The sequence below is a fragment of the Gadus macrocephalus genome, chromosome 7 (assembly GCF_031168955.1).
Source record: "Gadus macrocephalus chromosome 7, ASM3116895v1".
Taxonomy (NCBI): domain Eukaryota; kingdom Metazoa; phylum Chordata; class Actinopteri; order Gadiformes; family Gadidae; genus Gadus; species Gadus macrocephalus.
The window spans coordinates 26,176,885-26,201,577 of record NC_082388.1 but is presented as its reverse complement, the minus strand read 5'-3'; the positions used below and the strand labels follow the sequence as shown (position 1 = coordinate 26,201,577).

Here is a 24,693-nt window from a genome sequence, read left to right as displayed (position 1 = left end):
GTATTGTATTAGAAAAAGGTTAAGGGCTCGTCACCACAAACACACGCACGTGCACCCACATGCACACACACACACACGCACGCACGCACACGCACGCACACACCCGCACACACACGCAATGGTCCGGATCTGAAAGGTTAGACGCGACGCGAGTCGTTATCAGAAACAAACTCCTCTTCTCCGCTTATCTTCCACATTCACGCGGCGGCCTTTGTTGTTGGCCGTCAACTTTCCTCTTCCTTACTTCAAATTACGTCAAAGCCCTCCTCCTCCTCTTCGTCCACCTCCTCCTGTTCCTCTTCCTCTCCTCAGACCACAGCCGGGGGGGCAGAGCGGACCCCCCCCCCCCCCCCCCCACTCCCAGATTCCAGAGAGTGGCGACGGCCGACGCTTTGACGTTTGATGTGGACTCAAAAAGCCGTTTGTGTGCGGGGCACAAGGAGCCTTTGTGCGAATGTGCTGCCGGTGCGTGTGACCCTGCTCCGTACGGGCCGGGCCGGAGAGCGAGCCGTCATTAGCGATGCAGAGTCATGAGGCGCTGATCCCAGGCCCCTGACCGCCCGTCCGCAGCGAGGACAACATCCATGCCAAGCTAAACGTGGTGGATGGGCGTGCTGGCTCGGAGACAACAGCTGAAGGTAAAGCTCTTTCCCTCGCCGTGTGCCCGTGTTTCCTCGCGCGGTCGTTTCTTTCTGGAGGCGTCGGTCGTCGTGCGTTGGGGTTTGGTTTGAGCTGTGTGGTTCTCTGGCGGTGGCGTTGTGTGTGTGTGTGTGTGTGTGTGTGTGTGTGTGTGTGTGTGTTGCTCTGTGTTGAAGCTTGTTTGTTTGGTTGTCGTGTTTCCCACCCTAAATGTCGAGTTGTGTAGACGTCCTCTGAGGATCTTTGAGGGTCTCCGCCACTGTCGGATGTCCGATCTCCATCTCTAAAGCGCTTGTCTTCAGCGGTCTTGTCCCAGACTCCCTGCCGGAGGCACCGTGTGGTGGACGCCCAGACACCGAGGTCAGACGTGTGCTCTGTGGTCCTCACATGACCCCCCCCCCCCCCCCCCGCCCCACCACCACCACCTCAGACCTAATCTAACATGGGATCACACACAGTCCCGGCACCGGGACGTCCCACGTAGGGGTCCCCCCACTCACCGCAGAATGTCTCAGACCAGCCACCCAGGAGTAAACACCGCGGACCGCAACTTCTGAATCAGGCCGTCGCGGGTGAGACAGGGTCACATGACGCTGGTAGAGGGGGGGGGGGGGGGGGGGGGTCACATGACGCGGGGTACCGCGGCGTTCCTCTCGCCTCTTAAGGGGCGTCCCGGGTCCCGGGGCGGCAGAGAGACCCGGCACCCCTTCTGATCCTCATGGTCCACCAGCAGCAGGTTCCGCTGCTCGTCCGTCTCCGTCGCCGCCTATGCCTCTAACACCCCCAGCTGAGCCCGGTAACCGACGGCAACCGCCTCCGTTTTCCCTCCACAGGACGGAGGACCTCCTCGGGGAGAAGATCACGGCGCTGTTTTTTTTTGGGATGACATCACCTCGATATGTTTGGGGGACACGGTCTGGAGTGGATAGGGTCTAGACATAGTCTGGGGTAGAAACGGTCTGGGGTGGATAGGGTCTAGACAGGGTCTAGAGTAGAGACGGTCTGAGGTGGATATGGTCTAGACATAGTCTGGGGTAGAGACGGTCTGGGGTGAATAGGGTCTAGACAGGGTCTTGGTTGGATAGGGTCTAGACAGGGTGTAGGGTCGAGATGGTCTAGACATAGTCTGGGGTAGAGATGGTCTAGGTTGGATAGGGTCTAGACAGGGTCTAGGTTGGATAGGGTCTAGACAGGGTGTAGGGTTGATAGGGTCTAGACAGGGTCTAGGTTGGATAGGGTCTAGACAGGGTCTAGGTTGGATAGGGTCTAGACAGGGTCTAGGTTGGATAGGGTCTAGACAGGGTGTAGGGTTGATAGGGTCTGGACAGAGTCTGGGGTAGAGACGGTCTAGACATGGTCTGGAGTACAGAGTGTCTGCGTTTGATAACTGCTGATAAGGCGTCTGATTTTAACGTTTTAGATGTTTCGAGATGCATTCCTGTGTCGGTTGACATTTTGATCAAGGTGTTTTACTGGAATATTTAAGATATTTCTAAATGTATTATGTGTGTTTGCTGATTTTATTAAGGTGTTTACATTCAATGTTTAAAATGTAATCCTCCATCTTATTTTTTGTTTCCATATTTTAAATATTTTTTTATACTAAAAAAAATACTTTTTACCGATATTTATATTTAAGTGTTTTTATTTCCATATTTAAGATATGAATGTATTCCTCCATTTATTGATATTTATCTAAAAAGGTATTTTTTATTTCCATATTTTAAACATTAATGCATTCCTCTATTCACTGATATTTATCTAACAAAGTGTTTTATAATTTTATATTCTATATTTTTCCTGTCCCTGCCTGAGCTTTTCTAACATTATCTTTTTTAATTCCACGTTTCAGTTGAAAGTGCTCTGCAGCTATCTAACGAGGCGTATGTCCTCCACTCACGCTCCCCAGACCCGGAACCGAAGATGAACTGGGCGTCCTTCTACGCGGTGGTGAGCGGCGTGAACCGTCACTCCACCGGCATCGGCCGCATCTGGCTGTCGGTGCTCTTTATCTTCCGCATCCTGGTGCTGGTGGTGGCGGCCGAGAGCGTGTGGGGCGACGAGAAATCGGGCTTCACGTGCAACACGCAGCAGCCCGGCTGCAACAGCGTCTGCTACGACCACTTCTTCCCCGTGTCCCACATCCGCCTGTGGGCGCTGCAGCTCATCCTGGTGTCCACGCCGGCGCTGCTGGTGGCCATGCACGTGGCCCACCGCCGCCACGTCGACAAGAAGATCCACAAGCTGGCGGGCCGCCTGGGGCCCAAGGAGCTGGAGCAGATCAAGAGCCAGAAGATGAAGATCGTGGGCGCGCTGTGGTGGACCTACGTCATCAGCCTGTTCTTCCGCATCATGCTGGAGGTCATCTTCATGTTCCTCTTCTACATGATCTACCCCGGCTACAAGATGATCCGCCTGGTGAAGTGCGACTCGTACCCCTGCCCCAACACGGTGGACTGCTTCGTGTCGCGGCCCACCGAGAAGACGGTGTTCACCGTGTTCATGCTGGCCGTGTCGGGCGTCTGCATCCTGCTGAACATCGCCGAGGTCCTCTTCCTGGTGGCGAAGGCCTGCGGGAGGCAGCTCAGCAACACCAAGGACGGGGGCGGCCTCTGGGGCTGGCTGGCCCACAAGATCTCCTACTAGCAGCACCCGCGGGACCAGGGCCAGACCTGGGACTGGACCAGAGAGGAGACCAGACTGGATCAGACTAGACCAGAGAGGAGGCCAGACTGGATCAGACTAGACCAGAGACTAGACACTAAACCAGACCCGACCTGGGACTAGACCAGAGAAGAGACCATACTGGATCAGACTAGACCAGAGACTAGACACTAAACCAGACCAGAGACTAAAGTCTAGAAACCAGAGACTAAAGACAAGAAAAGACCAGAGACAAGAGTAGACCAGAGACCAGATCAGACTAGAGACCAGATAAGACCAGAGACCAGGGTAGACCAGAGACCAGAGTAGACACTAAAGTCTAGAAACCAGAGACCAGATAAGAAGAGAGACCACACATGCACCTCCCCCCCCCCCCCCCCCCCACGACACACACGGACATCTCAGAGTCTTACGGAACTAACACGTTTAATTAACCTCCTCTAATTCAGCTTCAGTGAAGTTTCCTGCTGCGGACCCCCTGATGAGAGGATGAACGGCCAGAGACCCCCGGCGGTAACCCCCTGATGAGAGGGTGAACGGCCAGAGACCCCCGGCGGTAACCCCCTGATGAGAGGATGAACGACCAGAGACCCCCGGCGGTAACCCCCTGATGAGAGGGTGAACGACCAGAGACCCCCGGCGGTAACCCCCTGATGAGAGGGTGAGCGGCCGGAGACCCCCGGCGGTCATACCCTTAAGACGAGCGAGACCGGACCCTTACCCGTCAGTCACAGCTGATACAGGGACGGTCTGGGAGAGGGTTTTGGGTCTCTGGGTCTGGTGTGAACGTATTTCTGATGTACTGCACGGTCCCACGATACTGCAGGTGAGTGTACCTGGGTAACACCAGTAGTAGTATTGGTAATGGTGATGGTTTTGGTAAAGGTACTGATATTTGCACAATATTGTTCGACTTGTTGCTCTTGTTATTCTGTTTTGAATATTTGGCCATGTTGCTCTCCTGTATTGTCAATGACTGGTCATGGTTAAACTATAATGACTTGTTATTATTAATAATTGTTTATTAATATGTATTAGCTTACAACGAATGCATTTGTCAGCCGTGGAAAAAAAAGACCAGGAGACATGATGATGTAATGACGCGTTAATAATGAATGCTTATTAATGTATATATAATGCAAATGAATTGATATTATATATTTTTATAACATCTTAAATCGTGTTCACCATTCCACTTGAATGTAGAGTTTATTGTATGCTAGTAATATTTGAACATATTGCTAATAGTGTATTGCTAAGACTCTTTGAATCCACACCCTCTACCCTCATTTGCTTGATTTAATGTGTAAATATTCATCGTGAATGTTGACAAAGTCTTCAATTATTTCTTAAACACTTGAATAAAATAATGTTTTTAAGTTTTCGGTCAATGTCTTGGTTCTGCAAACACACAACAACGTCAAAAAGCTTAGTATTTAATGACGTGGTATTTATGATTTAGAATAATTTAAATGATTTCTTGAATATAATTATGCTCCCCGGCTTAGAGTTTTGTGTAAGTTAAACCTGCTCTATTTAAGTTTTACTATTAGCGGCCTCTAGTGGCTCGAGTTGTAGCTAAAGTTACATCTACAGTATATAACCTCTAGTAGCTTGAGTTGTAGCTACAGCTAGCAATATAACCTCTAGTAGCTTGAGTTGTAGCTACAGCTAGCAATATAACCTCTAGTAGCTTGAGTTGTAGCTACAGCTAGCTATATAACCTCTAGCTTGAGTTGTAGCTACAGCTAGCTATATATACTCTCATGGCAGTTAAAGCTATATAACCTCTAGTAGCTTGAGTTGTAGCTACAGCTAGCTATATAAGGGAGCGTGTCTATGTTCCCCGGGTCCTATGTTCCCCGGGTCCGATATTCCCCTCTTTGTATGAGACCGGGGAACATAGGACCCTTTTTTAAAAAAAGGGTCCTATGTTCCCCGCTTTTCCCAAAAAGGCTCCTATGCTCCCCGGTATGTATGGCTACAGGGGAACATAGGACCCTTTTTGGGAAAAACGGGGAACATAGGACCTTTTTTTTTTTTTTTAAAAGGGTCCTATGTTCCCCGAGCGGGGAACGTAGGACCCGAGGAACATAGGACCCGGGGAACATAGGGATGACCCCGCTATATAACCACTCATGGCAGTTAAAGCTATATAACCTCTAGTAGCTTGAGTTGTAGCTACAGCTAGCTATATAACCACTCATGGCAGTTAAAGCTATATAAACTCTAGTAGCTTGAGTTGTAGCTACAGCTAGCTATATAACCACTCATGGCAGTTAAATCTATATAACCTCTAGTAGCTTGAGTTGTAGCTACAGCTAGCTATGTAACCACTCATGGCAGTTAAAGCTATATAACCTCTAGTAGCTTGAGCTGTAGCTACAGCAAGCTATATAACCACTCATGGCAGTTAAAGCTATATAACCTCTAGTAGCTTGAGTTGTAGCTACAGCTAGCTATATAACCTCTCGTGGCAGTTAAAGTTATATCAACTCTAGTTGCTTGAGTTGTAGCTACAGCTATACAACCTTGAGTGGCTCAAACCACTAGATTCTAGTAGCTTGAGTTGCAGTTAAAGTTATACAAACTCTAGTGGCTTGCGTTGTAGCCTAAGTTATAGCCTAAACATTATTATGAGATATTTTCCCAAGGTTGGGCAAAAGAGGTTGAGAATAATAGGGTTTATTTATCAAAATGTCGACTCTGGATTGACTCTGGATCGACTCTGGATTGGCTCTGGATTGATTTGGATTGACTCTGGATTGCCGTGCTTTACCTGGAGAAGCGTTCAAGTTCCGATGTGTTTTAATGGAGTTAATCTGTGGGTAGGAATGTTTCAAATGCAGGTTTAAACTCAACAAAGGGAGCTTATGATCTTATGACGTCTACAGAATGAGTTTAGGCTTCATAGGGTCACCACACTTGGGTCACGACCCCGGGGCCACCAGCAGGTCCTCTCTTTAAGTCGGAGTTGTCCACCTGTGTGGAGCCATCTCATCAGGATCATGGAGGACACACACACACACACAGACACACAGACACACACACACACACACACACACACACACACACACACACACACACACACACACACACACACACACATATAGTAACACACACACACACACACACACACACACACACACACACACACACACACACACACACACACACACACACACACATTCAGTGTGACACACACAGACACGCGCCCGGGTTATCAATAGCTTGGCTCAAGGCCAGTAGTTCACTGGGTCAGACCAACAGCTGGGGCAGACACACAAACGTACAACACAGACACACACACACACACACACACACAACACAGACACATTGCGACACATACACATGCACATACAGACACACACACAGTCACACAACACACAAACACAAAGAGACACACACACAAACACAAAGAGACACACGCAGACAAAGACACACACACACACACACAAACGCACAGCGACATACAACAGACACAGGCACACATACACACACACACACACACAATAATTATTATCAAACTCTCTTTTGCGTCTGATTGCCTACAAAGTAGTCATGGTTTCATTCATTAGGATTTAACAAGTCATTGTTTCCTTCAGAAGGATTTAACAAGTCATTGTTTCCTTCAGAAGGATTTAACAAGTCATGGTTTAATTCAGAAGTGTTTAACAAGTCCTGGTGTCATGCCGAAGGATTTAACAAGTCCCGGTTCCATTCAGAAGGATTTAACAAGTCTCAGCTTCCTTCAGAAGGACTTAACGACCTCAGAGTCTCTAGCATTAGCACTAGCTGGCGCCTGCTCATCACCTTGTGTTTATGGGGATGGCTAACGAGAGGAATACCTTTTATAAACTCCCTGAGTGTCGGAGGTCAGCTTGTCGGCCCCCTCGCCGGGAAACAACACAGCCACGCCCTTAAGACCTCTATTTAAAGCCCCTAGTCGCAATCTAACCTCTATCCCTATTGGCCCGTTCCGGCTGACAGTCACACGTAAACATATCCCAGGAAGACCGCCGGCCTGACACGCTGTGGGCAGCGAGGACCTTCTCATTTGGAGCTGGACGGAGGTGGAGTGGACCCGCCTGGCCTGTAGCTGAGAACAGAAGCACTGCGTTAGAGCCCGGTCCTCAGGGACTGAACCGGGACGAGAGGTTGATGAGGTCCTGGTAGACATGGGACGTCTGCGGACCGGAGAGATATCGTCTACGCTTTTCTGAGACAACAAACTATTTCTGGAGCGAGATCTGGTTCTGGGAGATGATCGCAGCTGGGTGAGTCAGGGTGGAGGAGTGATGATGTCTCCTGTGTCTCCTTATGTCTCCTGTGTCTCCTTATGTCTCCTGTGTCTCCTTTTGTCTCCCTGTGTCTCCCTGTGTCTCATTGTGTCTCCTTGTGTCTCCTTGTGTCTCCCTGTGTCTCCTTGTGTCTCCCTGTGTCTCCTTGTGTCTCCCCGTGTCTCCTTGTGTCTCCTTGCTTCTCCTTTTTTGCGCAGCCGATTTTGCGTCCTAAATAAAAGAGATGAAATAAGTCTCTGTGTGGCGTGTTCTTTGGGTGCTAAACTTTAATATGAGGGATATTAACTGGAGAGAATGTTGTTATTAGATTTAATAGAAAGGGTAACATAATATTCTTCTCTCCAAAAAGGTTCTGATCTAAACCCCACATTAAATATTAATAATTATTAATTATTCACACAAAATATGAAATGGATAAACAAAAACAGACACTCGTCTGGTCTTCATTCAGGTTTTCATAAATACGTTAGGATTGTCTTATTTTCAGAGGAACCCTAGAGGTTGAGCAATATTCAAAGGGTAATATTGTACAAGTTCAGGACTAAAGAGTAAACCCAACCCAGTGAACCTCTATAGGATGGTCATAAGCCACGTCAACACAATCATTAGGATTAATAACTCATCATTCATGATCAACAATCACTCATCCCGCTCTCTGGAAGCCAGGAATACCAGAACTCGTTGGCCACGCTCATCCCTTCACAAACACACCGTCAGAGAGTTGGCGCCAACTCAGATAGGATTACTAGAGCACAGCTCTAATGTTCATCTTCATTATTCCCTCATGTTTCTGTTTTCATGGTTTTATTCGATTCCTTCTGATAATTATTGTTATTATTTGCATATATTTTTAATGTTGTATTATTTGAATATACATAAAGATAAATATCGATGCATATGGAATCCAAGACTCTGCAGCTCAACCTTTTACTCCCTCATCGAATCCTTCTGCGACACTATTAATGTCATGCGTGCAATGGATAGTCAACAGTATGCATTGTTATTCCCATGCTTTAGGGGGCGCTCTAAGGCACCTGTTCAGGGTAACTGGTAACATAGTTCTGGTGCTCGTAAATCAGAGTTAAAATGGATGTCAACGTCTCGACCTGCGTTCTTGTGTCACTCGCTAATAACAAGTATTTATATAATAATAATAGTAATTATAACATAATAATGAACATGACCCCTGACCTCTGGTCCCCAGCAGGATCGGCCCGGGGAACTCTGCGTAGATCTGAAGGTGGCCTGTTGCCAAGGGGACCGTCGCCATGGCCGACTGGAACCTGCTGGGGAAGCTGCTGGAGAGCGCCCAGACGCACTCCACCGTGGTGGGCAAGGTGTGGCTCACCGTGCTCTTCATCTTCCGCATCCTGGTTTTGGGCGCGGCCGCCGAGAAGGTTTGGGGCGACGAGTCGTCGGGCTTCACCTGCGACACCAAGCAGCCCGGCTGTGAGAACGTCTGCTACGACCGCACCTTCCCCATCTCCCACATCCGCTTCTGGGTGCTGCAGATCATCTTCGTGTCCACGCCCACGCTCATCTACCTGGGCCACATCCTGCACCTGGTGCGCATGGAGGAGAAGCAGACGCAGAAGGAGAAGGACCGCGAGGAGGAGCACGCGCTGCACAGCGAGAAGCAGGAGCTGCTGGCGGCCGAAGGAGGAGGAGGAGGAGGAGGAGGAGGAGGCGGCAAGGCCAAGAAGGCGCCGGTGAAGGACGGCCAGGGCCGGGTACGTCTGCACGGGGTGCTGCTGCGAACGTACGTCTTCAACATCATCTTCAAGACGCTGTTCGAGGTGGGCTTCATCGTGGCGCAGTACATGCTGTACGGCTTCCAGCTGAAGGCCATGTACACCTGCGACCGCTGGCCCTGCCCCAACACGGTCAACTGCTACATCTCGCGGCCCACCGAGAAGACCATCTTCATCCTGTTCATGCTGGTGGTGGCCTTCCTGTCGCTGCTGCTCAACCTGGTGGAGATCTACCACCTGGGCTTCACCAAGTGCCACCAGGGCCTGCGCTTCCGCCGCTCGCGCCAGAGGAAGGCCGAGCTGACCCGGATGCCCAGCGAGGCGCCCGCCGTGATGCACTTTGTCCCCAACTACAACTACTACACCGCTCGCGGGCGGGGCGTCGGCGGCGGCGGGGAGGCCTTCCACGGCGACTCCAGCTACGGCCTGGCCGAGCCCGGCGCCGCCGCCTACAGCAACCCCTACAACAGCAAGGCCGTGTCCAAGCAGAACCGCGACAACCTGGCGGTGGAGCGGCGGGCGGAGAGCGACGACGCCGAGAACAAGAGCGGCGGCGGCGGCGGCGGCGGCGGCGGCGGCGGCGGCGGCGGGCCCTTCGAGAGACCGGCGGAGAACAAGCGACGCAACAGCCAGACGAGCAAACACAGCAACACCAAGACGCGCGGCGACGATCTGAAGATCTAGAGGAGGGTGGCGTCAGGGTGGAGGAGCGGCAGATCGAGAGGACAGTGTCCAGGTGGAGGTGGAGGAGAAGGAGATCTGGAGGAGGACGGTGTCAGGGTGGAGGTGGAGGAGATCTAGAGGAGGACGGTGTCAGGGTGGAGGTGGAGGAGAAGGAGATCTAGAGGAGGACGGTGTCAGGGTGGAGGTGGAGGAGATCTAGAGGAGGACGGTGTCAGGGTGGAGGTGGAGGAGAAGGAGATCTGGAGGAGGACGGTGTCAGGGTGGAGGTGGAGGAGATCTAGAGGAGGACGGTGTCAGGGTGGAGGTGGAGGAGAAGGAGATCTGGAGGAGGACGGTGTCAGGGTGGAGGTGGAGGAGCTGGAGCTGTAGCAAAGAACGGCATCAAGATGTGGGTGGAGTTCCTTAAGGTGGAGCGGAGAATGGCATCAAGACTTGGGTGGAGCCTGTTACTGCCAGTAAAGTGGTGAAGGGGCGCGGGTGATCGGTGGAGACGCTGTGTGTTTAAAAGCCATTAAGTACTTGAATAAAACTGAAACTGTGAAAAGTAGGAGTTACCATTGTTCATGTTTTGGAGCGTGCAGTCAGAACCCACTGAGCCAGCATGCAGTTCAGCACTGGAATAGAAACATGACTTTGCTTCCGTCTGAATGGTTTCCCGTTACGATAACAGATGAGGAGCCTTTTAATGTCCTTAATGTGGTTGACAAAATGTGGCTCGCCCTTGTGAAAACTGTTTACGCTAAAGTAAATTATTTCCCCCTTAATCTGGTTGTGATTGAGTATTGTTTCATTAAGTGTCACATTGTGTTGTTTTTATGGTTCAATTTCATGCTTTGCGCATTTGTGTGTACACAGTGTTTAAAGGACAAACTGGGATGAAACTTCTACTGTGCTGACTCCAGGGCAGCTCTCTGGTATATAAATAACCAGCAGACAAAACGCATGTGTGTGTGTGTGTGTGTGTGTGTGTGTGTGTGTGTGTGTGTGTGTGTGTGTGTGTGTGTGTGTGTGTGTGTGCGTGTGTGTGTGGGTGTGGTGGTTTTATGTAAAGACCAAAGACCAGCTGAGAATATCCAAGTAAACCAGGGACTCAGATATCACATCTATTATATTATCTTATGTTCAGGTAGGTTACGGTATAAAGTGTGTAAAGTAGTGACTAGTAGTGAATGTCAACTGAGTTTCCGAGGTGAATTTGAACTAACGAATGAAGTGGAAAACCGAGCACCGGAGATGTGAGGAAGATTTCCATTTCAATCTTCTAAACTATTCATTTCACATCCAGTTTGGGCTGGCTCCGATATAGCTGCTGGGCAAAACATCCAAACCAGGACCAGACCAGCAGTCTGCTTTATATGCCCGGGGTACACAAACGGTGTGTGTGTGTGTGTGTGTGTGTGTGTCTGTGTGTGTGTGGGTGTGTGTTCTTGCATGGAAACGTGCATGTGTGTGGCCGCGCGTGTGTGTGTGCATGCATGCCTACATGTGGCCATCCGTGCGCGTGTGTGTGTGTGTGCATGAGTGCATGCATGTGTGGCAGTGTGTGTGTGTGTGTGTGTGTGTGTGCATGTGTGCTTGCCTGTGTGTGGCCATGCGTGAGTGTATGCGTGCATGCGTGCCTGTGTGTGTGCTTGTGTTCATGTGTGTGTGCTTCTGTGCCTGTGTGTGTGCGTGCGAGTGTCGGCTGTATCTCACAGACTAATCTAAATGTATACATTATGAGAAATATCAGTCCAAATCCAGATATCAATATTAATATGACATCAGAGCCGTGTCGTCCATCGGCCCCTGAAGGCCATGGTCCCAGTAGGCCTAGTCCCAGTAGGCCAGGTTCCCAGTAGGCCCTGGTCCCAGTAGGCCTGGTCCCAGTAGGCCTGGTCCCAGTAGGCCATGGTACCAGTAGGCCTGGTCCCAGTAGGCCCTGGTCCCCAGTAGGCCTGGTCCCAGTAGGCCCTGGTCCCCAGTAGGCCTGGTCCCAGTAGGCCCTGGTCCCCAGTAGGCCCTGGTCCCCAGTAGGCCATGGTACCCAGTAGGCCTGGTTCCCAGTAGGCCTGGCTCCCAGTAGGCCTGGCTCCCAGTAGGCCCTGGTTCCCAGTAGGCCTGGTTCCCAGCAGGCCCTGGTTCCCAGCAGGCCTGGTTCCCAGTAGCCCTGGTTCCCAGTAGGCCATGGTACCAGTAGGCCTGGTTCCCAGTAGGCCTGGTCCCAGCAGGCCCTGGTTCCAGCAGGCCCTGGTTCCCAGTAGGCCCTGGTTCCCAGTAGGCCCGGTCCCAGTAGGCCCGGTCCCAGTAGGCCCGGTCCCAGTAGGCCCTGGTCCCAGTAGGCCTTGGTCCCAGTAGGCCTGGTCCCAGTAGGCCCTGGTCCCAGTAGGCCTGGTTCCCAGAGCAGCGGCGGAGGACCGGGCGGACCCCCGCGGGACAGGTGACGGGTCGGACCCCCCCCCACCCCGCCCTCTGACACCAAATCTCTGCCGTCCAGAATAGAGCGGGCCTGACACCTTGAATGATGTCCCCCGAGACACTCGACCCGGGCCGGGCGTGGCAGGCCGGGTCCTGGAGAGATGTCCGTTTGTAGCCGGCCGCACCCCCCCTCCCGGGTCGGGGGGGGGGGGGGGGGTCCACACTAACCCGGGTCAGGTTCATCCCCACGGCGGAGACGGAGAGCCACCGCTTCTGGAGGTGGAACACAGCCCTGGTCTCCATGGAAACCGCCCCAGAGCGACCGAGCAACCACGGTGACAAAGAAGTCGAAGTGGAGGTGAAGAGAGAGTGTGTGTGTGTGTGTGTGTGTGTGTGTGTGTGTGTGTGTGTGTGTGTGTGTGTGACCCATTGACTCTAGGTGACACCATGAGGAGTGAGTGATGGACAGAGGTTGATGGACAGAGGTTGATGGACAGAGGTTGATGGACAGAGGTTGATGGACAGTGAGTGATGGACAGTGGTTGATGGACAGAGGTTGATGGACAGAGGTTGATGGACAGAGGTTGATGGACGGAGGTTGATGGACAGTGGGTGATGGACAGAGGTTGATGGACAGAGGTTGATGGACAGTGGGGGGATGACGCTTAGGACCAGAGCTCAGAGTGGAGCTGGTGACTCATACCCCCCTCCCCCTCCCCCTCCCCCTGAAGATCAGAACCACCAATTACATGTCTTTCATATCCTTATTATATATATTTATTTATAGATACACATATACATCTTTTACCCAAGGCAGGTTTTCAGTCGACCGACAACAGAATCGTTACTGTTCACATGGTAAGAACATATAATACATATATCAATATAGATATTTCTATATATAAATATGTATATTCCATCCACATGGTCCTACATGCTATGAGGGGTGTGCTTTAATGAGTTAGATGAAGATCCCTATTTCTCCTAAAATCCCTCTATGTTCCTATCTTTTCTACGTTTCTATACTTCTACATTTCTTTGCATAAATCTCTGAAAGTGATTCGGAATGTTTGGGATCCAAAGTTTCCACGGCGATATGACTCCAAGCTCTTAATGTACAACTCTGCAACACATTTTACTTTTGACAACAAAATCTGGGAATTCATAGAACACATATAAAACTGGAAATGTGAACGCAGAAGACTGAATAAGTGAAGAGTGTCTGGTTAACCGACGGTAACCGGGCTCATCTTGTCTTCTGCGGTCAGCACTCAGCATGGATCACAGCCCTGTAAGGACCCTACAGGGGGGGCTTTTAATTTGAAATGAAACAAAAACACAGCCAGCCCAAAAATCCAAATCCGACCAATTACATTTCACCCTGAGACGTGAGCAAAACAGACACTGAACGTACGCTGCGACATACTGACACAAAAGTGCAAGTGTTTCGGAAGGCAAACCACAAACTCATGCCATAAAAAATACAAAGATCCCAGCTCGAGTCTCGACGACAGTTATCAAAGGAAACGCTCTTCAACACAGGAGCATAACGAGAACGTAAAGCGCTTCAACAGTACGTGGTTCAGCCATGCATTCCCTTTGGAGCTTCAATGAGAAAACATACGATGCATAATCCAAGAAGTGGATGCCCCTTTTTACCCCCAAACCTACCCATAGTGACATCACCAGTAGGAAAGTCCACCACGGTTCATGCCCAACTGCATGATCTTCCCCATCATGCATCTGGATGGAACACTCCCACTTGTGATGTCACTCAAGGGGTCGATTTTTGATTGGCTAATCACTCTACTTACACAAGGTTACCATGGAGAAACAAGTGATTTCTTAACCCCAACTTCTTTCTCAAACTACCATTACCTGTCTCGGACATGAGATGGCAGTTTTGTGCCATAACTTTTGTGCCATTAGTATAGCCTTTGCTGTTCCACGAGTTATTGCTCAAGCCTCACATCGTAACTCATTGACAACACTGAACATCTAATATGGCCGGTGGAGTTACATCAACCTGTACAACACCCATCTTCAAACCTGATCTACGTATTCAGACTATATAAACCAGATCCTGTCTCCAAACATGATCTACGTATTCAGACTAGGACACCAGATCCTGTGTCAAACCTGATCTACGTATTCAGACTAGGACACCAGATCCGGTCTCCAAACCAGACTATGTACACCAGATCCCGTTTCCAAACCTTGTCTACATATCAAACGACGGCAGGTGCTAGTCAGAAATTAATCAACAAATCGAAAATAGATTTTTTTTTAAAGGTGGGCTGGAATTGTTCACTAATTATCTCCTCTCTTTAGATCCTGTTTTAGTGAAGGTCAGTAATAACAGATCACTGGCGTTCCTTGGCTCCGGGGAACGTGACAACTCACCGCGATGACTCACGGGAGAAGCTGGAGCCGGCGTGACTCACCGCGTCCATCCGTTCACTGTGTTTTTTTCGGACTCGGTCGCCGTAGCAACAAGGGGGCCGGAGACGGAGAGCACGCGGTTCCTCTCCGTGGCGAGTGGTCGGGCGGCGACGCGGCTGGCGTTCTCAGGGAGAACTCGAACCCGCGGACCACAAAGAGCGCGGTCGGACTTCAGGACCCGGGCTGCTGGTTTGAGTGAGAGGGTCTACCGACCGGAGGGGGGGGACCACAGCCCCCGTGGTCCTCAAAGGGGGGGATGGAGGGTTGCGGACCGACCGGACGCCCCCACCCCGGGGCGCCTCACTTGGCCCTGGGTCTGAGCTGCTGGGCCCGGGCGTGGGCCAGCCGGGCGTCCGCGTCCACGGGCCGCTCGAAGAAGAACACCACCTTGGGCTCGTTGAGGAGCGAGGCCAGGATCTGCTCGAAGGAGAAGGACCAGTCCACCTCGCCGGAGACGGGGGAGTCCCTCTGCACCGCGGAGGTGGGGGGGGGGGAGGAGGAGGAGGGGGAGTCTTTCTGCACCGCGGAGGTGGGGGAGGAGGTGGGGGAGGAGGAAGAGGCGGGGGAGGAGGAAGAGGCGGGGGAGGAGGTGGGCGAGTCCTTCTGCACCGTGGAGGGTGAAGAGGAGGAGGTGGGGGAGTCCTTTTGCACAGCGGAGGAAGAGGAGGCCTGCTCCTCCCTCTGCTCCTCCCTCTGCTCCTCCCCCTCCCCCTCCCCCTCCCCCTGCTCGGGGGGACCGGCGGGGGGAGCCGGGGGGGTCTTCTGGGGGCTGGCGGGCTCCTGCAGCCTCCTCCCCACCTCCTCCATGCGGAGGAGCAGGCTGGTGACGCGGGCCACGGCGCGGTACAGCTCCTCCTCCTCCGGGTCGCCGTGGAACAGGTTGTACATGGTCTTAGAGAGCTGGATGAACTGGGCCTGGGGAGACGAGGACCAGTATGACCCACAGCAGTACCGGACTGGTCCTATCAGCTGTATCATCAACACCAGTACTGGACTGGCTATAACAACTATGTGACCGATACCAGTACTGGACTGGATCAACTATGGAGTCACACTATTCACACCATCACAACATATCAATTTAACAGTTATATTTATATGTAGATACGATAATGTCTAACCCCTACCTGATCCTTAATGACCTGTCTCTGTACTGTCTAACCCCTACCTGATCCTTAATGACCTGTCTCTGTACAGTCTAACCCCTACCTGCTCCCTAATGACCTGTCTCTGTACTGTCTAACCCCTACCTGCTCCTTAATGACCTGTCTCTGTACTGTCTAACCCCTACCTGCTCCCTAATGACCTGTCTCTGTACTGTCTAACCCCTACCTGCTCCTTAATGACCTGTCTCTGTACTGTCTAACCCCTACCTGCTCCTTAATGACCTGTATCTGTACTATCTAACCCCTACCTGCTCCTTAATGACCCGTCTCCGTACTGTCTAACCCCTACCTGCTCCTTAATGACCTGTCTCTGTACTGTCTAACCCCTACCTGCTCCTTAATGACCTGTCTCTGTACTGTTTAACCCCTACCTGCTCCTTAACGACCAGTCTCTGTACTGTCTAACCCCTACCAGCTTCTTAATGACCTGTCTCTGTACTGTCTAACCCCTACCTGCTCCTTAATGACCTCTCTGTACTGTCTAACCCCTACCTGCTCCTTAATGACCTGTCTCTGTACTATCTAACCCCTACCTGCTTCCTAATGACCAGTATCTGTACTGTCAAGGAATCATCAAGAGAATAAGTGTACCTGGTTGATTCTGGGCAGGTCTTTGATGGTCTCCTCCTTCTTCAGGATCTCGTCCTGCCACTGTTTCAGGTAGGCCTGCAGGTCCACCTTCCCTCTCCCTGCCAACACAAGCAGAGAGGGAAACAGTCAGCCCGGACGCAGAGCTGGGGTCAGACTTCTACCTGCCGCTAGTCTGAACGCACGAGGAGAGGAGGAGGGGCAACTTTACCTCTTTCAGGACTCTTTCTGATCACACCATCCTCTGGGAGCTCAAACGCTGTGTGAGATACATGTACACACAGATATATAGCATATGTACACACAGAAGTACACACATATATACATAGCACACATGCAGCTTGTAAGCAATGTATGAGCAGGCGGGGTAGAACTACTGAGCTAAAGAAAGGTACTGAGGTTATTCACCATAAAAAAGTTAATCAATTATCAACGAAAAGTAATCAACACCATAAAAGATAATTCATCAAACTTATGAAAAACAACATTCCAATAAATTGTAGTTCATAAAAATGTCAGAAAAACGATGAAAACCAATAATAAAAGTCTCAAAACAATAACCGCTAATGAGACGGTAATTTAATTGTACAAAAAGCCTATTCACAAACTACAAAGCTAATTAATAAAATGTATGGAAAAAAACGATCACCAATAAAAATAAATAATAAAAAAAAGACCAATAAATGGTTATTAGTCTGCTATTGTTGCAACATAAGATAAGCAAGAAAGTGAAAGTGAAAGTGAAAGTGAAAGACAGCGAGAGACGGGAGACAGGAAGAGGCTGACCGGTGAGTCTAGCGAGGTGGGGGGGGTCCTGGGACGCAGAGACCCTCCGCTCCCCCGAGAGGGAGGGGGCGCCTGTGAACGCTACGAGGTCGAAGGTCGCGGCGGGGCGTCAGAAACACAGCAGCGTAGAGGAGAAGAAGAAGAAGCGCAGTGAGGACCCGATAGAGAACAGCCGTGGGATGGGAGCGACCAGACACACGTGTTACTGGGTGAAGGGGTGAGGTTTATGAAAGGGTGAACATTCCTCCTCTAGCCGGGGACACTGGGAGGACGAGGCGGTCGCTAAATGACTAAACTACTAAAACCAAACTAGTACTAACTAAACAAAGTACACCAGGTATATTCACAGACAAACATGTTCCGTTAGTGTTCAAACTGATGATGTCACACTATTAAAAGGTGACATATTATACCACCAGGTGTGCGTGTGTGCTGGATAGATCACTCTACCAGCCTACCCAGTGGACTGTAGCAAACGTTGCTAATCTATCCATTATACATCCAGGTGGACAAGGCCACATGTGGTGTCAGAAGAGGCAGATTTTCAAAATGGCTTGTAATGACACTAAAACCTGCTGGTATATTATGTCACCTTTAAACTATTTGGTCCCAACATCTCGACACAAACCAGCTACCGCCGATCCTTCCATACATGCTGGCGTTAGAATCCCCTGTGTGCGTTCCTGGGGGTGTGCCTGCTCGTGTTTCCACCGGCATGCCTTGGCCCCCGTGTTGCCATGGCGATAAGACCTTGACAGCACGTCAGCCATAAATGCCACGTCCGTGCTCAGAGTCCGCGTTGGATATGGCGCGCGGCGGCGTCGAGCTAACAGGGCCATAAACCCCCCCCCCCCCACCTCCCCTCCCCTCCCCCCCAGTGTCTCCTATCAGAGCCAGCCCGTCCCTGGAGAAGAAGGCATGGAAGATGTCCACTGACACCAGCTACTGCCACCACAGAGTGCTGTATGTTACGATGAGGTTCACGTCGTCAACAGCACCCGCCTCTAGTGAGTGGTGAGTGGAGAGACACCGGGCTGGTGTTATAGACCTGAACCTCATAGAACATACAAACTGCACAGTACAGTATGTACGTTCGAGGTTCACGCCTACAACACCGGCCTCTAGTGCTATAGACGTGAACACCGGGCTGGTGGAATAGACGTGGACCTCATAGAACACACATACTGCACATAGTACAGCACGTGTCTTCTATGAGGTTCACGTCTAGAACACTTGCCTAGTGTCCATACATACTGCTCTATGCACAATATGTATGTTCTATCAGGTTCGTGTCTATAGCACGAGCCTCTAGTGAATGGTGCATGGTCACGGGGCTGGTGTCGTAGACGTGGACCTCATAGAACATACATACTGCACATATTTGTTACCATGTGGATGTCTATGTCCTCAGTGTGTTTATCCCCCTATGTGGCTCTCCAGATATACTGTGCTCTTTTACTACTAGGGCTTTGACTCCGAACTTCGTTAATCGAATATAATTTGAATATCAATATTGGAACCTGTTATGGGCAGGCCAAGAGGGAGAGACGTCGGAGAACCCGACGCAATCTATTCATAATATTGCAATGACCACGGAAGAGGCAGTGAATGAAGTGATTGATTAGACAGCGATTTATTAGAATCCTAATAAACCGTTGGAACACGCAATACCGGTAACCATAGCAACGCCGGTAAACAAACCTCGCAAAGCCTAATCCAGGTCTTACTGAAGGCATTTAATGGTCAGAATATTATTAATAAATATTCGAATATATTCGAATATTAATGTTAATAAACAAACAAACTTCGAGTATGATTTTTGCTCAAAGCCCTATTTACTACCAAGTACTCATTGTTAATTTCGTGTTCCCTAGCAGGTGTTTGATATCATCGTACAGTGGGTTCATTCAGAGACAGGTTCTTGAGGAGCAGACGGGGTCAGGGGCCATCTCGCTCTAGGTGTCCACGGCAGGACTGCGGACGTTGGGGATCAGACCCTTTTTGTCTGTGAAGCTAACGCCCTGACCCCTACACGACCACACCCCCGCGCTGGTCTGGTTTGGATAGGAGGTCTGCAGAGACGTCATCGCTCTCACCTACACACCGGGGATCCCATCTGCTCCACTCACCTCCAAACACACGCACGAACGTGCACACACACACACACACACACAAAGGCACGTACACACGCACACAAAGGCACATACACCCCTTTGTGTGAGAGTGTGTGCATATCCTACCCAGCATGTGCATGATTCCCATTCGTCTCCTCAGGCAAGCTCTGTGGAGCATACACTGAACACACACACACACACACACACACACACACACACACACACACACACACACACACACACACACACACACACACACACACACACACACACACACACACACACACACACACACACACACACACCGGACACACACACCAACACCCATATACACAGATCAACGCACATCAACGCACAGACACACACACACACCAACACCCATATACACAGATCAACACACATCAATGCACACAAACAAAAAAACACACATTCACAAAAACCAACACACAGGCATACAAACTGACACAAATACACACACACTGACGCACACACAGACACACATCCCAGACACAGTAGCACACTAGCCCCTGACTGAAGGACACTCTCTTCCCAGCCCGGCCACGCGGTTCACACCAGGTTATATTTAGACTGAGAGAGAAAGACAGATTATCAGAGCTGTTTAGGAGCCGAGAGCCCACAGCTGCTTGTTACCGACTCAAATCACGTATTCCCGTGTTCTGTCAACATGTTGACACCGCCGCTGACGAGTCGACTGAGCCCTTAAATAATTAAGATATCCATTACTTTAAACAGATTTTCATGTTTAATCTCTGCCAGGCTTGTTATTTATAGATTTATCCGGGTGACTAATCTAACCCAACAGCTGCCAACTCCGATATAGAACGACAGTTTCAGAATCAAAGACGAGGAACAAGATAAGCCATCGCATCCCGAACATCTCAACTCAACAAGGCTCCTGACATCTTCATGAAGTATTCACAGGACGTACCTGGAGGCAGATGCAGCTTGAAGAGGAACTTCAGCTTGTCGGTGAAGGACCCGTGGTAAAAGATGTCTGTGGACCACCAGAGAGACCAGAAAATCAGAGACTAGACCGGGTCTGGTTTGGAGACCAGAACATCAGAGACAGAGACAACAGGTATAGTTTAGACACCAGAGAGACCAGAACAGCAGAGACAGAGCGATCAGGTCCAGTTTAGACACCAGAACATCAGAGAGACCAGTTAGAGAGATGATCATGCATCTCACCAGTGAGAGAGGTCATACCACCAGTGAGTGAGTGAGTGAGTGAGTGAGTGAGTGAGTGAGTGAGAAGGCCATACATCTTACCAGAGAGTGAGTGAGTGAGTGAGTGAGTGAGTGAGTGAGTGAGTGAGTGAGTGAGTGAGTGAGTGAGTGAGTGAGTGAGTGAGTGAGTGAGTGAGTGAGTGAGTGAGTGAGTGAGTGAGTGAGTGAGTGAGTGAGTGAGTGAGAGAGAGAGAGAGAGCACAAGAGAGAGAGAGAGAGAGAGCACAAGAGAGAGAGAGAGGCCACACATCTCACCCAGGGCGGAGCAGAACTCCTTGAAGTTGACGAGGCCGTCCTGGTTGTGGTCGATGAGCCGGCAGACCCACAGCGAGAGGCTGTGGGTGGCGGAGCAGGCCGCCCAGGGCTCCAGCAGGGAGAACAGCAGGCTGAACTGCTGGAAGCCCAGCTGGTACTGGTCCAGGTACGGCTGGCTGGGGTCGTGGTGCATCAGCGCCGGGCTGTCGATCATCCAGTAGCAGCTGAGGAAGTGCTGCCTCTGTAGGCCAGACACCGACAGGATGCTATCGTTAGCTGCAATTCAAGGCAAGATAAGCTCCACTTTTCTGGTCCCAGACAGGAAAATCTTATTAATTTCAGCAGATGCTTTGATTTGCCGTGGATTCAGGAACAGGTCATCTAGGAGCAGGTCGGGGTCAAGGGTCATCTTAGTCTAGGATGCCTACAAGTTCGGCTATGGACCTTGGGGTTCGAACCAACAACCCCCCCCCCCCCGGTATTCATATGTGAGGATGACCGCGGTGTCCTCACCTTAAACAGGTAGTACAGGTCGTCCAACTGTGAGGCGCTGAATTTGACTTCTTGTGACACGACGCGGAGCTAGGAGCGAGGAGATAGGAAAGGAAACGAGGTCAGGGTTAACCGAGCGAGCCCCCCGGGCCGCCACACGTCACATCCCATCAAACCAAAGGGTCCGCCCACCACGTTCTGCTTGGTGGTGTCCTCCAGGGTCTGGATCACAAACAGCTTGTTCCTCTTCCTGGAGCTCTCCACGTCCTCCGAGCGGATGCTGCCGTACTTCTGAGGAGAGAGAGAGAGAGAGCGGGGAGGAGACTCTGGGTCAGCGAGGACACACAAACGATCTACAGGGAGCTAGAGTGAAGAGTGTAGTGGAGAACTACAGGAAGAGTTTCACTAAGTAGCCTCCAGCCTCTATCTAGTCAGGGGCTACAGGGAGTAGCCTGTAACCTGTAGCCTCTAGCCACAGTGAGGAGCTACAGGGAGTAGCCTCCAGCCTCCAGCTACAGTGAGGAGCTACAGGGAGTAGCCTGTAGCCTCCAGCCTCTAGCTACAGTGAGGGGCTACAGGGAGTAGCCTGTAGCCTCCAGCCTCCAGCTACAGTGAGGGGCTACAGGGAGTAGCCTGTAGCCTCTAGCCACAGTGAGGAGCTACAGGGAGTAGCCTCCAGCCTCCAGCTACAGTGAGGAGCTACGGGGAGTAGCCTGTAGCCTCCAGCCTCTAGCTACAGTGAGGAGCTACAGGGAGTAGCCTGTAGCCTCTAGCTACAGTGAGGGGCTACAGGGAGTAGCCTGTAGCCTCCAGCCTCTAGCTACAGTGAGGAGCTACAGGGAGTAGCCTGTAGCCTCCAGCCTCTAGCTACAGGGAGTAGCCTGTAGCCTCCAGCCTCTAGCTACAGCGAGAAGATACAGTGAGTAGCTACTAATGAGGAAGAGCTACTGTGAGAGACTCCAGTGAGCAGCGTGCAGTGAGGTGGAGGTTCGAGTGACCAACAGTGAGTAGCTTCTCCAGTGAGTCCTGTAGTCCTACAGTGACCCTCCTACAGTGAGTGTCCTACAGTGACCCTCCTACAGTGAGTGTCCTACAGTGAGTGTCCTACAGTGACCCTCCTACAGTGAGTGTCCTACAGTGACCCTCCTACAGTGAGTGTCCTACAGTGACCCTCCTACAGTGAGTGTCCTACAGTGACCCTCCTACAGTGAGTGTCCTACAGTGAGTGTCCTACAGTGACCCTCCTACAGTGAGTGTCCTACAGTGAGTCCTGTAGTCCTACAGTGACCCTCCTACAGTGAGTGTCCTACAGTGAGTGTCCTACAGTGAGTCCTGTAGTCCTACAGTGACCCTCCTACAGTGAGTGTCCTACAGTGACCCTCCTACAGTGAGTGTCCTACAGTGAGTCCTGTAGTCCTACAGTGAACCTCCTACAGTGAGGGAGAATCCTCTCCACTACCTCGTAGGATTCCCGGATCAACTCGCTGATGTCCACGGTGGCGTGGGAGGACCGGTCGCTGTTGCTAAGCGACGCCTGCTGCACCGTGGGCGGCAGGGGGCTGTCCTTATTGGTCACGCTGTCGAAGAATCTGACGGGGAAGCAAAAAAAATAAATAATAACATCAGAACATCCAACTACAATGTTTCATAAAAACGAGTTCAGCAGGATTTGGATTATGAGGAACATGAATAGTTTGACTTCCCTCATTAACGCATCCATAAAGTGAGGTTAATTTGACTTATATCCGATATTTAATTCATCAGTACGGGATTCCCCTTTTAAACTAATATGAACTATTATCACCAATACTAATGATCAAAACAAACAGACCCAATGCTAATAAGACCCAATATGCTCCCCAGCCTTGAGTCCCACACGGCTCACTGAACAGACCCACCCAGACCCACCCAGACCAAGCCAGACCAATATACTTTTTTTTTTTTTATTGTTTTTTTTTTATTAATTTAGACAAATAAATAAATATAAAGAGAAAAGTCAACCCTTAGCTTTCAATTAAATCCTGTTCCATTTGTTAAGTTTAATCCGACTGTACATTACTTTAAAAGGATGAACCTCAGTTTTGTGATTTAGACCGCACTTGACCTCCCTCCCAGAGGTCCTCCCAGATGTTTTTTTTCAACACTGGGATGCTGACGGCGTTTCCCGCCTAATTTATTTCCTTTGGCGGCCCTCAGTCAAATTCTGGGTTCCTAAATTGGCCCTCAGCTGTCAAAACTTTGAGAACCCCTGCTTTAGACCCACCCAGACCCACTCAGTCCCACCCAGACCCACCTAACCCAGACCCACCCAGACCCAATCAGACCCACCCAGACCCACCTAACCCAGACCCACTCAGACCAGGCCAGGCCTCCCAGACCCACCTAACCCAGCCCACTAAAGACCTCGCTCCATCGGACACCCACTTGTTGAGGATGGTGACCGCCTCGGCGTCGTCGTGGCAACTGATGAGGGCCTCCATGTTGGCGCCCAGCACGGCCAGGCCCAGCTGCAGGATGGCCTTCACGCCGTCGTAGAAGAAGCAGTCCACCACGTTGACGGCGCTCTCGATGGGCAGCACGCTGACGAACAGCGTGAGGAACCAGGACAGCGACACCGACGAGAAGAAGCTCAGGTCCGCCATGTGCTCCACCAGCTGGGGCAGGTGGTCCCGGATCAGCTCCTCGAAGACCGCCTGGTCCACCAGGGCTCCTGAGGAGGGGGGGGGGGGGGGTGGTGTATAGATGAGCTCTAGACCCTCCGGCACACACAGGACCTCAGAGAACCAGACACGCCAAGTACGGTCAGAGTGTGAATGCACAGAACATATATATAATAATAATAATACATTTAATTTAGAGGCGCCTTTCAAGACACCCAAGGTCACCTAAGGCCACCTAACCCTACATAGAGGGTTCTGTGCACACCTTCGGTACATTCACATGCTCGTTCGCTTTGCAACGATATGATACTATTTGTTTTGTGCTTCAGGTTTTACTGTAGTCTCTACTGTGGTCTCTACTCTCTTTGCTGTCATCTCCCGCGGCACGAAAGAGCCAACAGGTATATTTATATTAATATTTACCTTTAAACCATTTGTTAACAGCTCTTGAGTGTTCAGCAACTGTTAGTAATACACCTCCTCACACACACAAGAATGGCACTATC

The 24,693-nt window shown here is 50.8% G+C and overlaps 3 protein-coding genes across 7 annotated transcripts; 2 read left to right on the top strand and 1 right to left on the bottom strand.

Moving 5' to 3' along the window:
- Positions 1-98: 98 nt before the first annotated feature.
- Positions 99-4,682, top strand: LOC132462121 (gap junction beta-1 protein-like). Of its 3 annotated transcripts, none has more exons than XM_060057731.1 (2): positions 99-638; positions 2,549-4,682. In XM_060057731.1, exon 2 carries the CDS (start codon positions 2,563-2,565, stop codon positions 3,283-3,285), a length of 723 nt encoding a protein of 240 aa, XP_059913714.1. In that variant the 5' UTR covers positions 99-638; positions 2,549-2,562; the 3' UTR covers positions 3,286-4,682. The 3 variants fall into 3 exon arrangements, with proteins under 3 accessions (XP_059913714.1, XP_059913713.1, XP_059913712.1); XM_060057730.1 differs by having other exon boundaries at positions 2,492-4,682; XM_060057729.1 differs by lacking the exon at positions 99-638 and adding an exon at positions 1,040-1,435.
- Positions 4,683-7,265: 2,583 nt separating this feature from the next.
- Positions 7,266-10,803, top strand: LOC132462111 (gap junction alpha-3 protein-like). 3 transcript variants are annotated; one of them, XR_009526722.1, is made up of 3 exons: positions 7,267-7,580; positions 8,809-10,141; positions 10,388-10,803. XR_009526722.1 is itself a non-coding variant. In XM_060057718.1 (2 exons), exon 2 carries the CDS (start codon positions 8,873-8,875, stop codon positions 10,037-10,039), a length of 1,167 nt encoding a protein of 388 aa, XP_059913701.1. In that variant the 5' UTR covers positions 7,266-7,580; positions 8,812-8,872; the 3' UTR covers positions 10,040-10,803. The 3 variants fall into 3 exon arrangements, 2 of the variants coding, with proteins under 2 accessions (XP_059913701.1, XP_059913700.1); XM_060057718.1 differs by having other exon boundaries at positions 7,266-7,580; positions 8,812-10,803; XM_060057717.1 differs by having other exon boundaries at positions 7,268-7,580; positions 8,809-10,803.
- A 2,387-nt stretch (positions 10,804-13,190) lies between these two features.
- On the bottom strand, positions 13,191-24,562 carry LOC132461439 (TBC1 domain family member 8B-like). Its single transcript, XM_060056524.1, has 10 exons — positions 24,548-24,562; positions 23,952-24,301; positions 22,987-23,116; positions 21,720-21,818; positions 21,549-21,617; positions 21,036-21,276; positions 20,482-20,547; positions 16,844-16,891; positions 16,636-16,733; positions 13,191-15,793 (listed from the first exon to the last, which is right to left on the bottom strand). Exons 1-10 carry the CDS (start codon positions 24,560-24,562, stop codon positions 15,179-15,181), a joined length of 1,731 nt encoding a protein of 576 aa, XP_059912507.1. The 3' UTR covers positions 13,191-15,178.
- Positions 24,563-24,693: the final 131 nt, after the last annotated feature.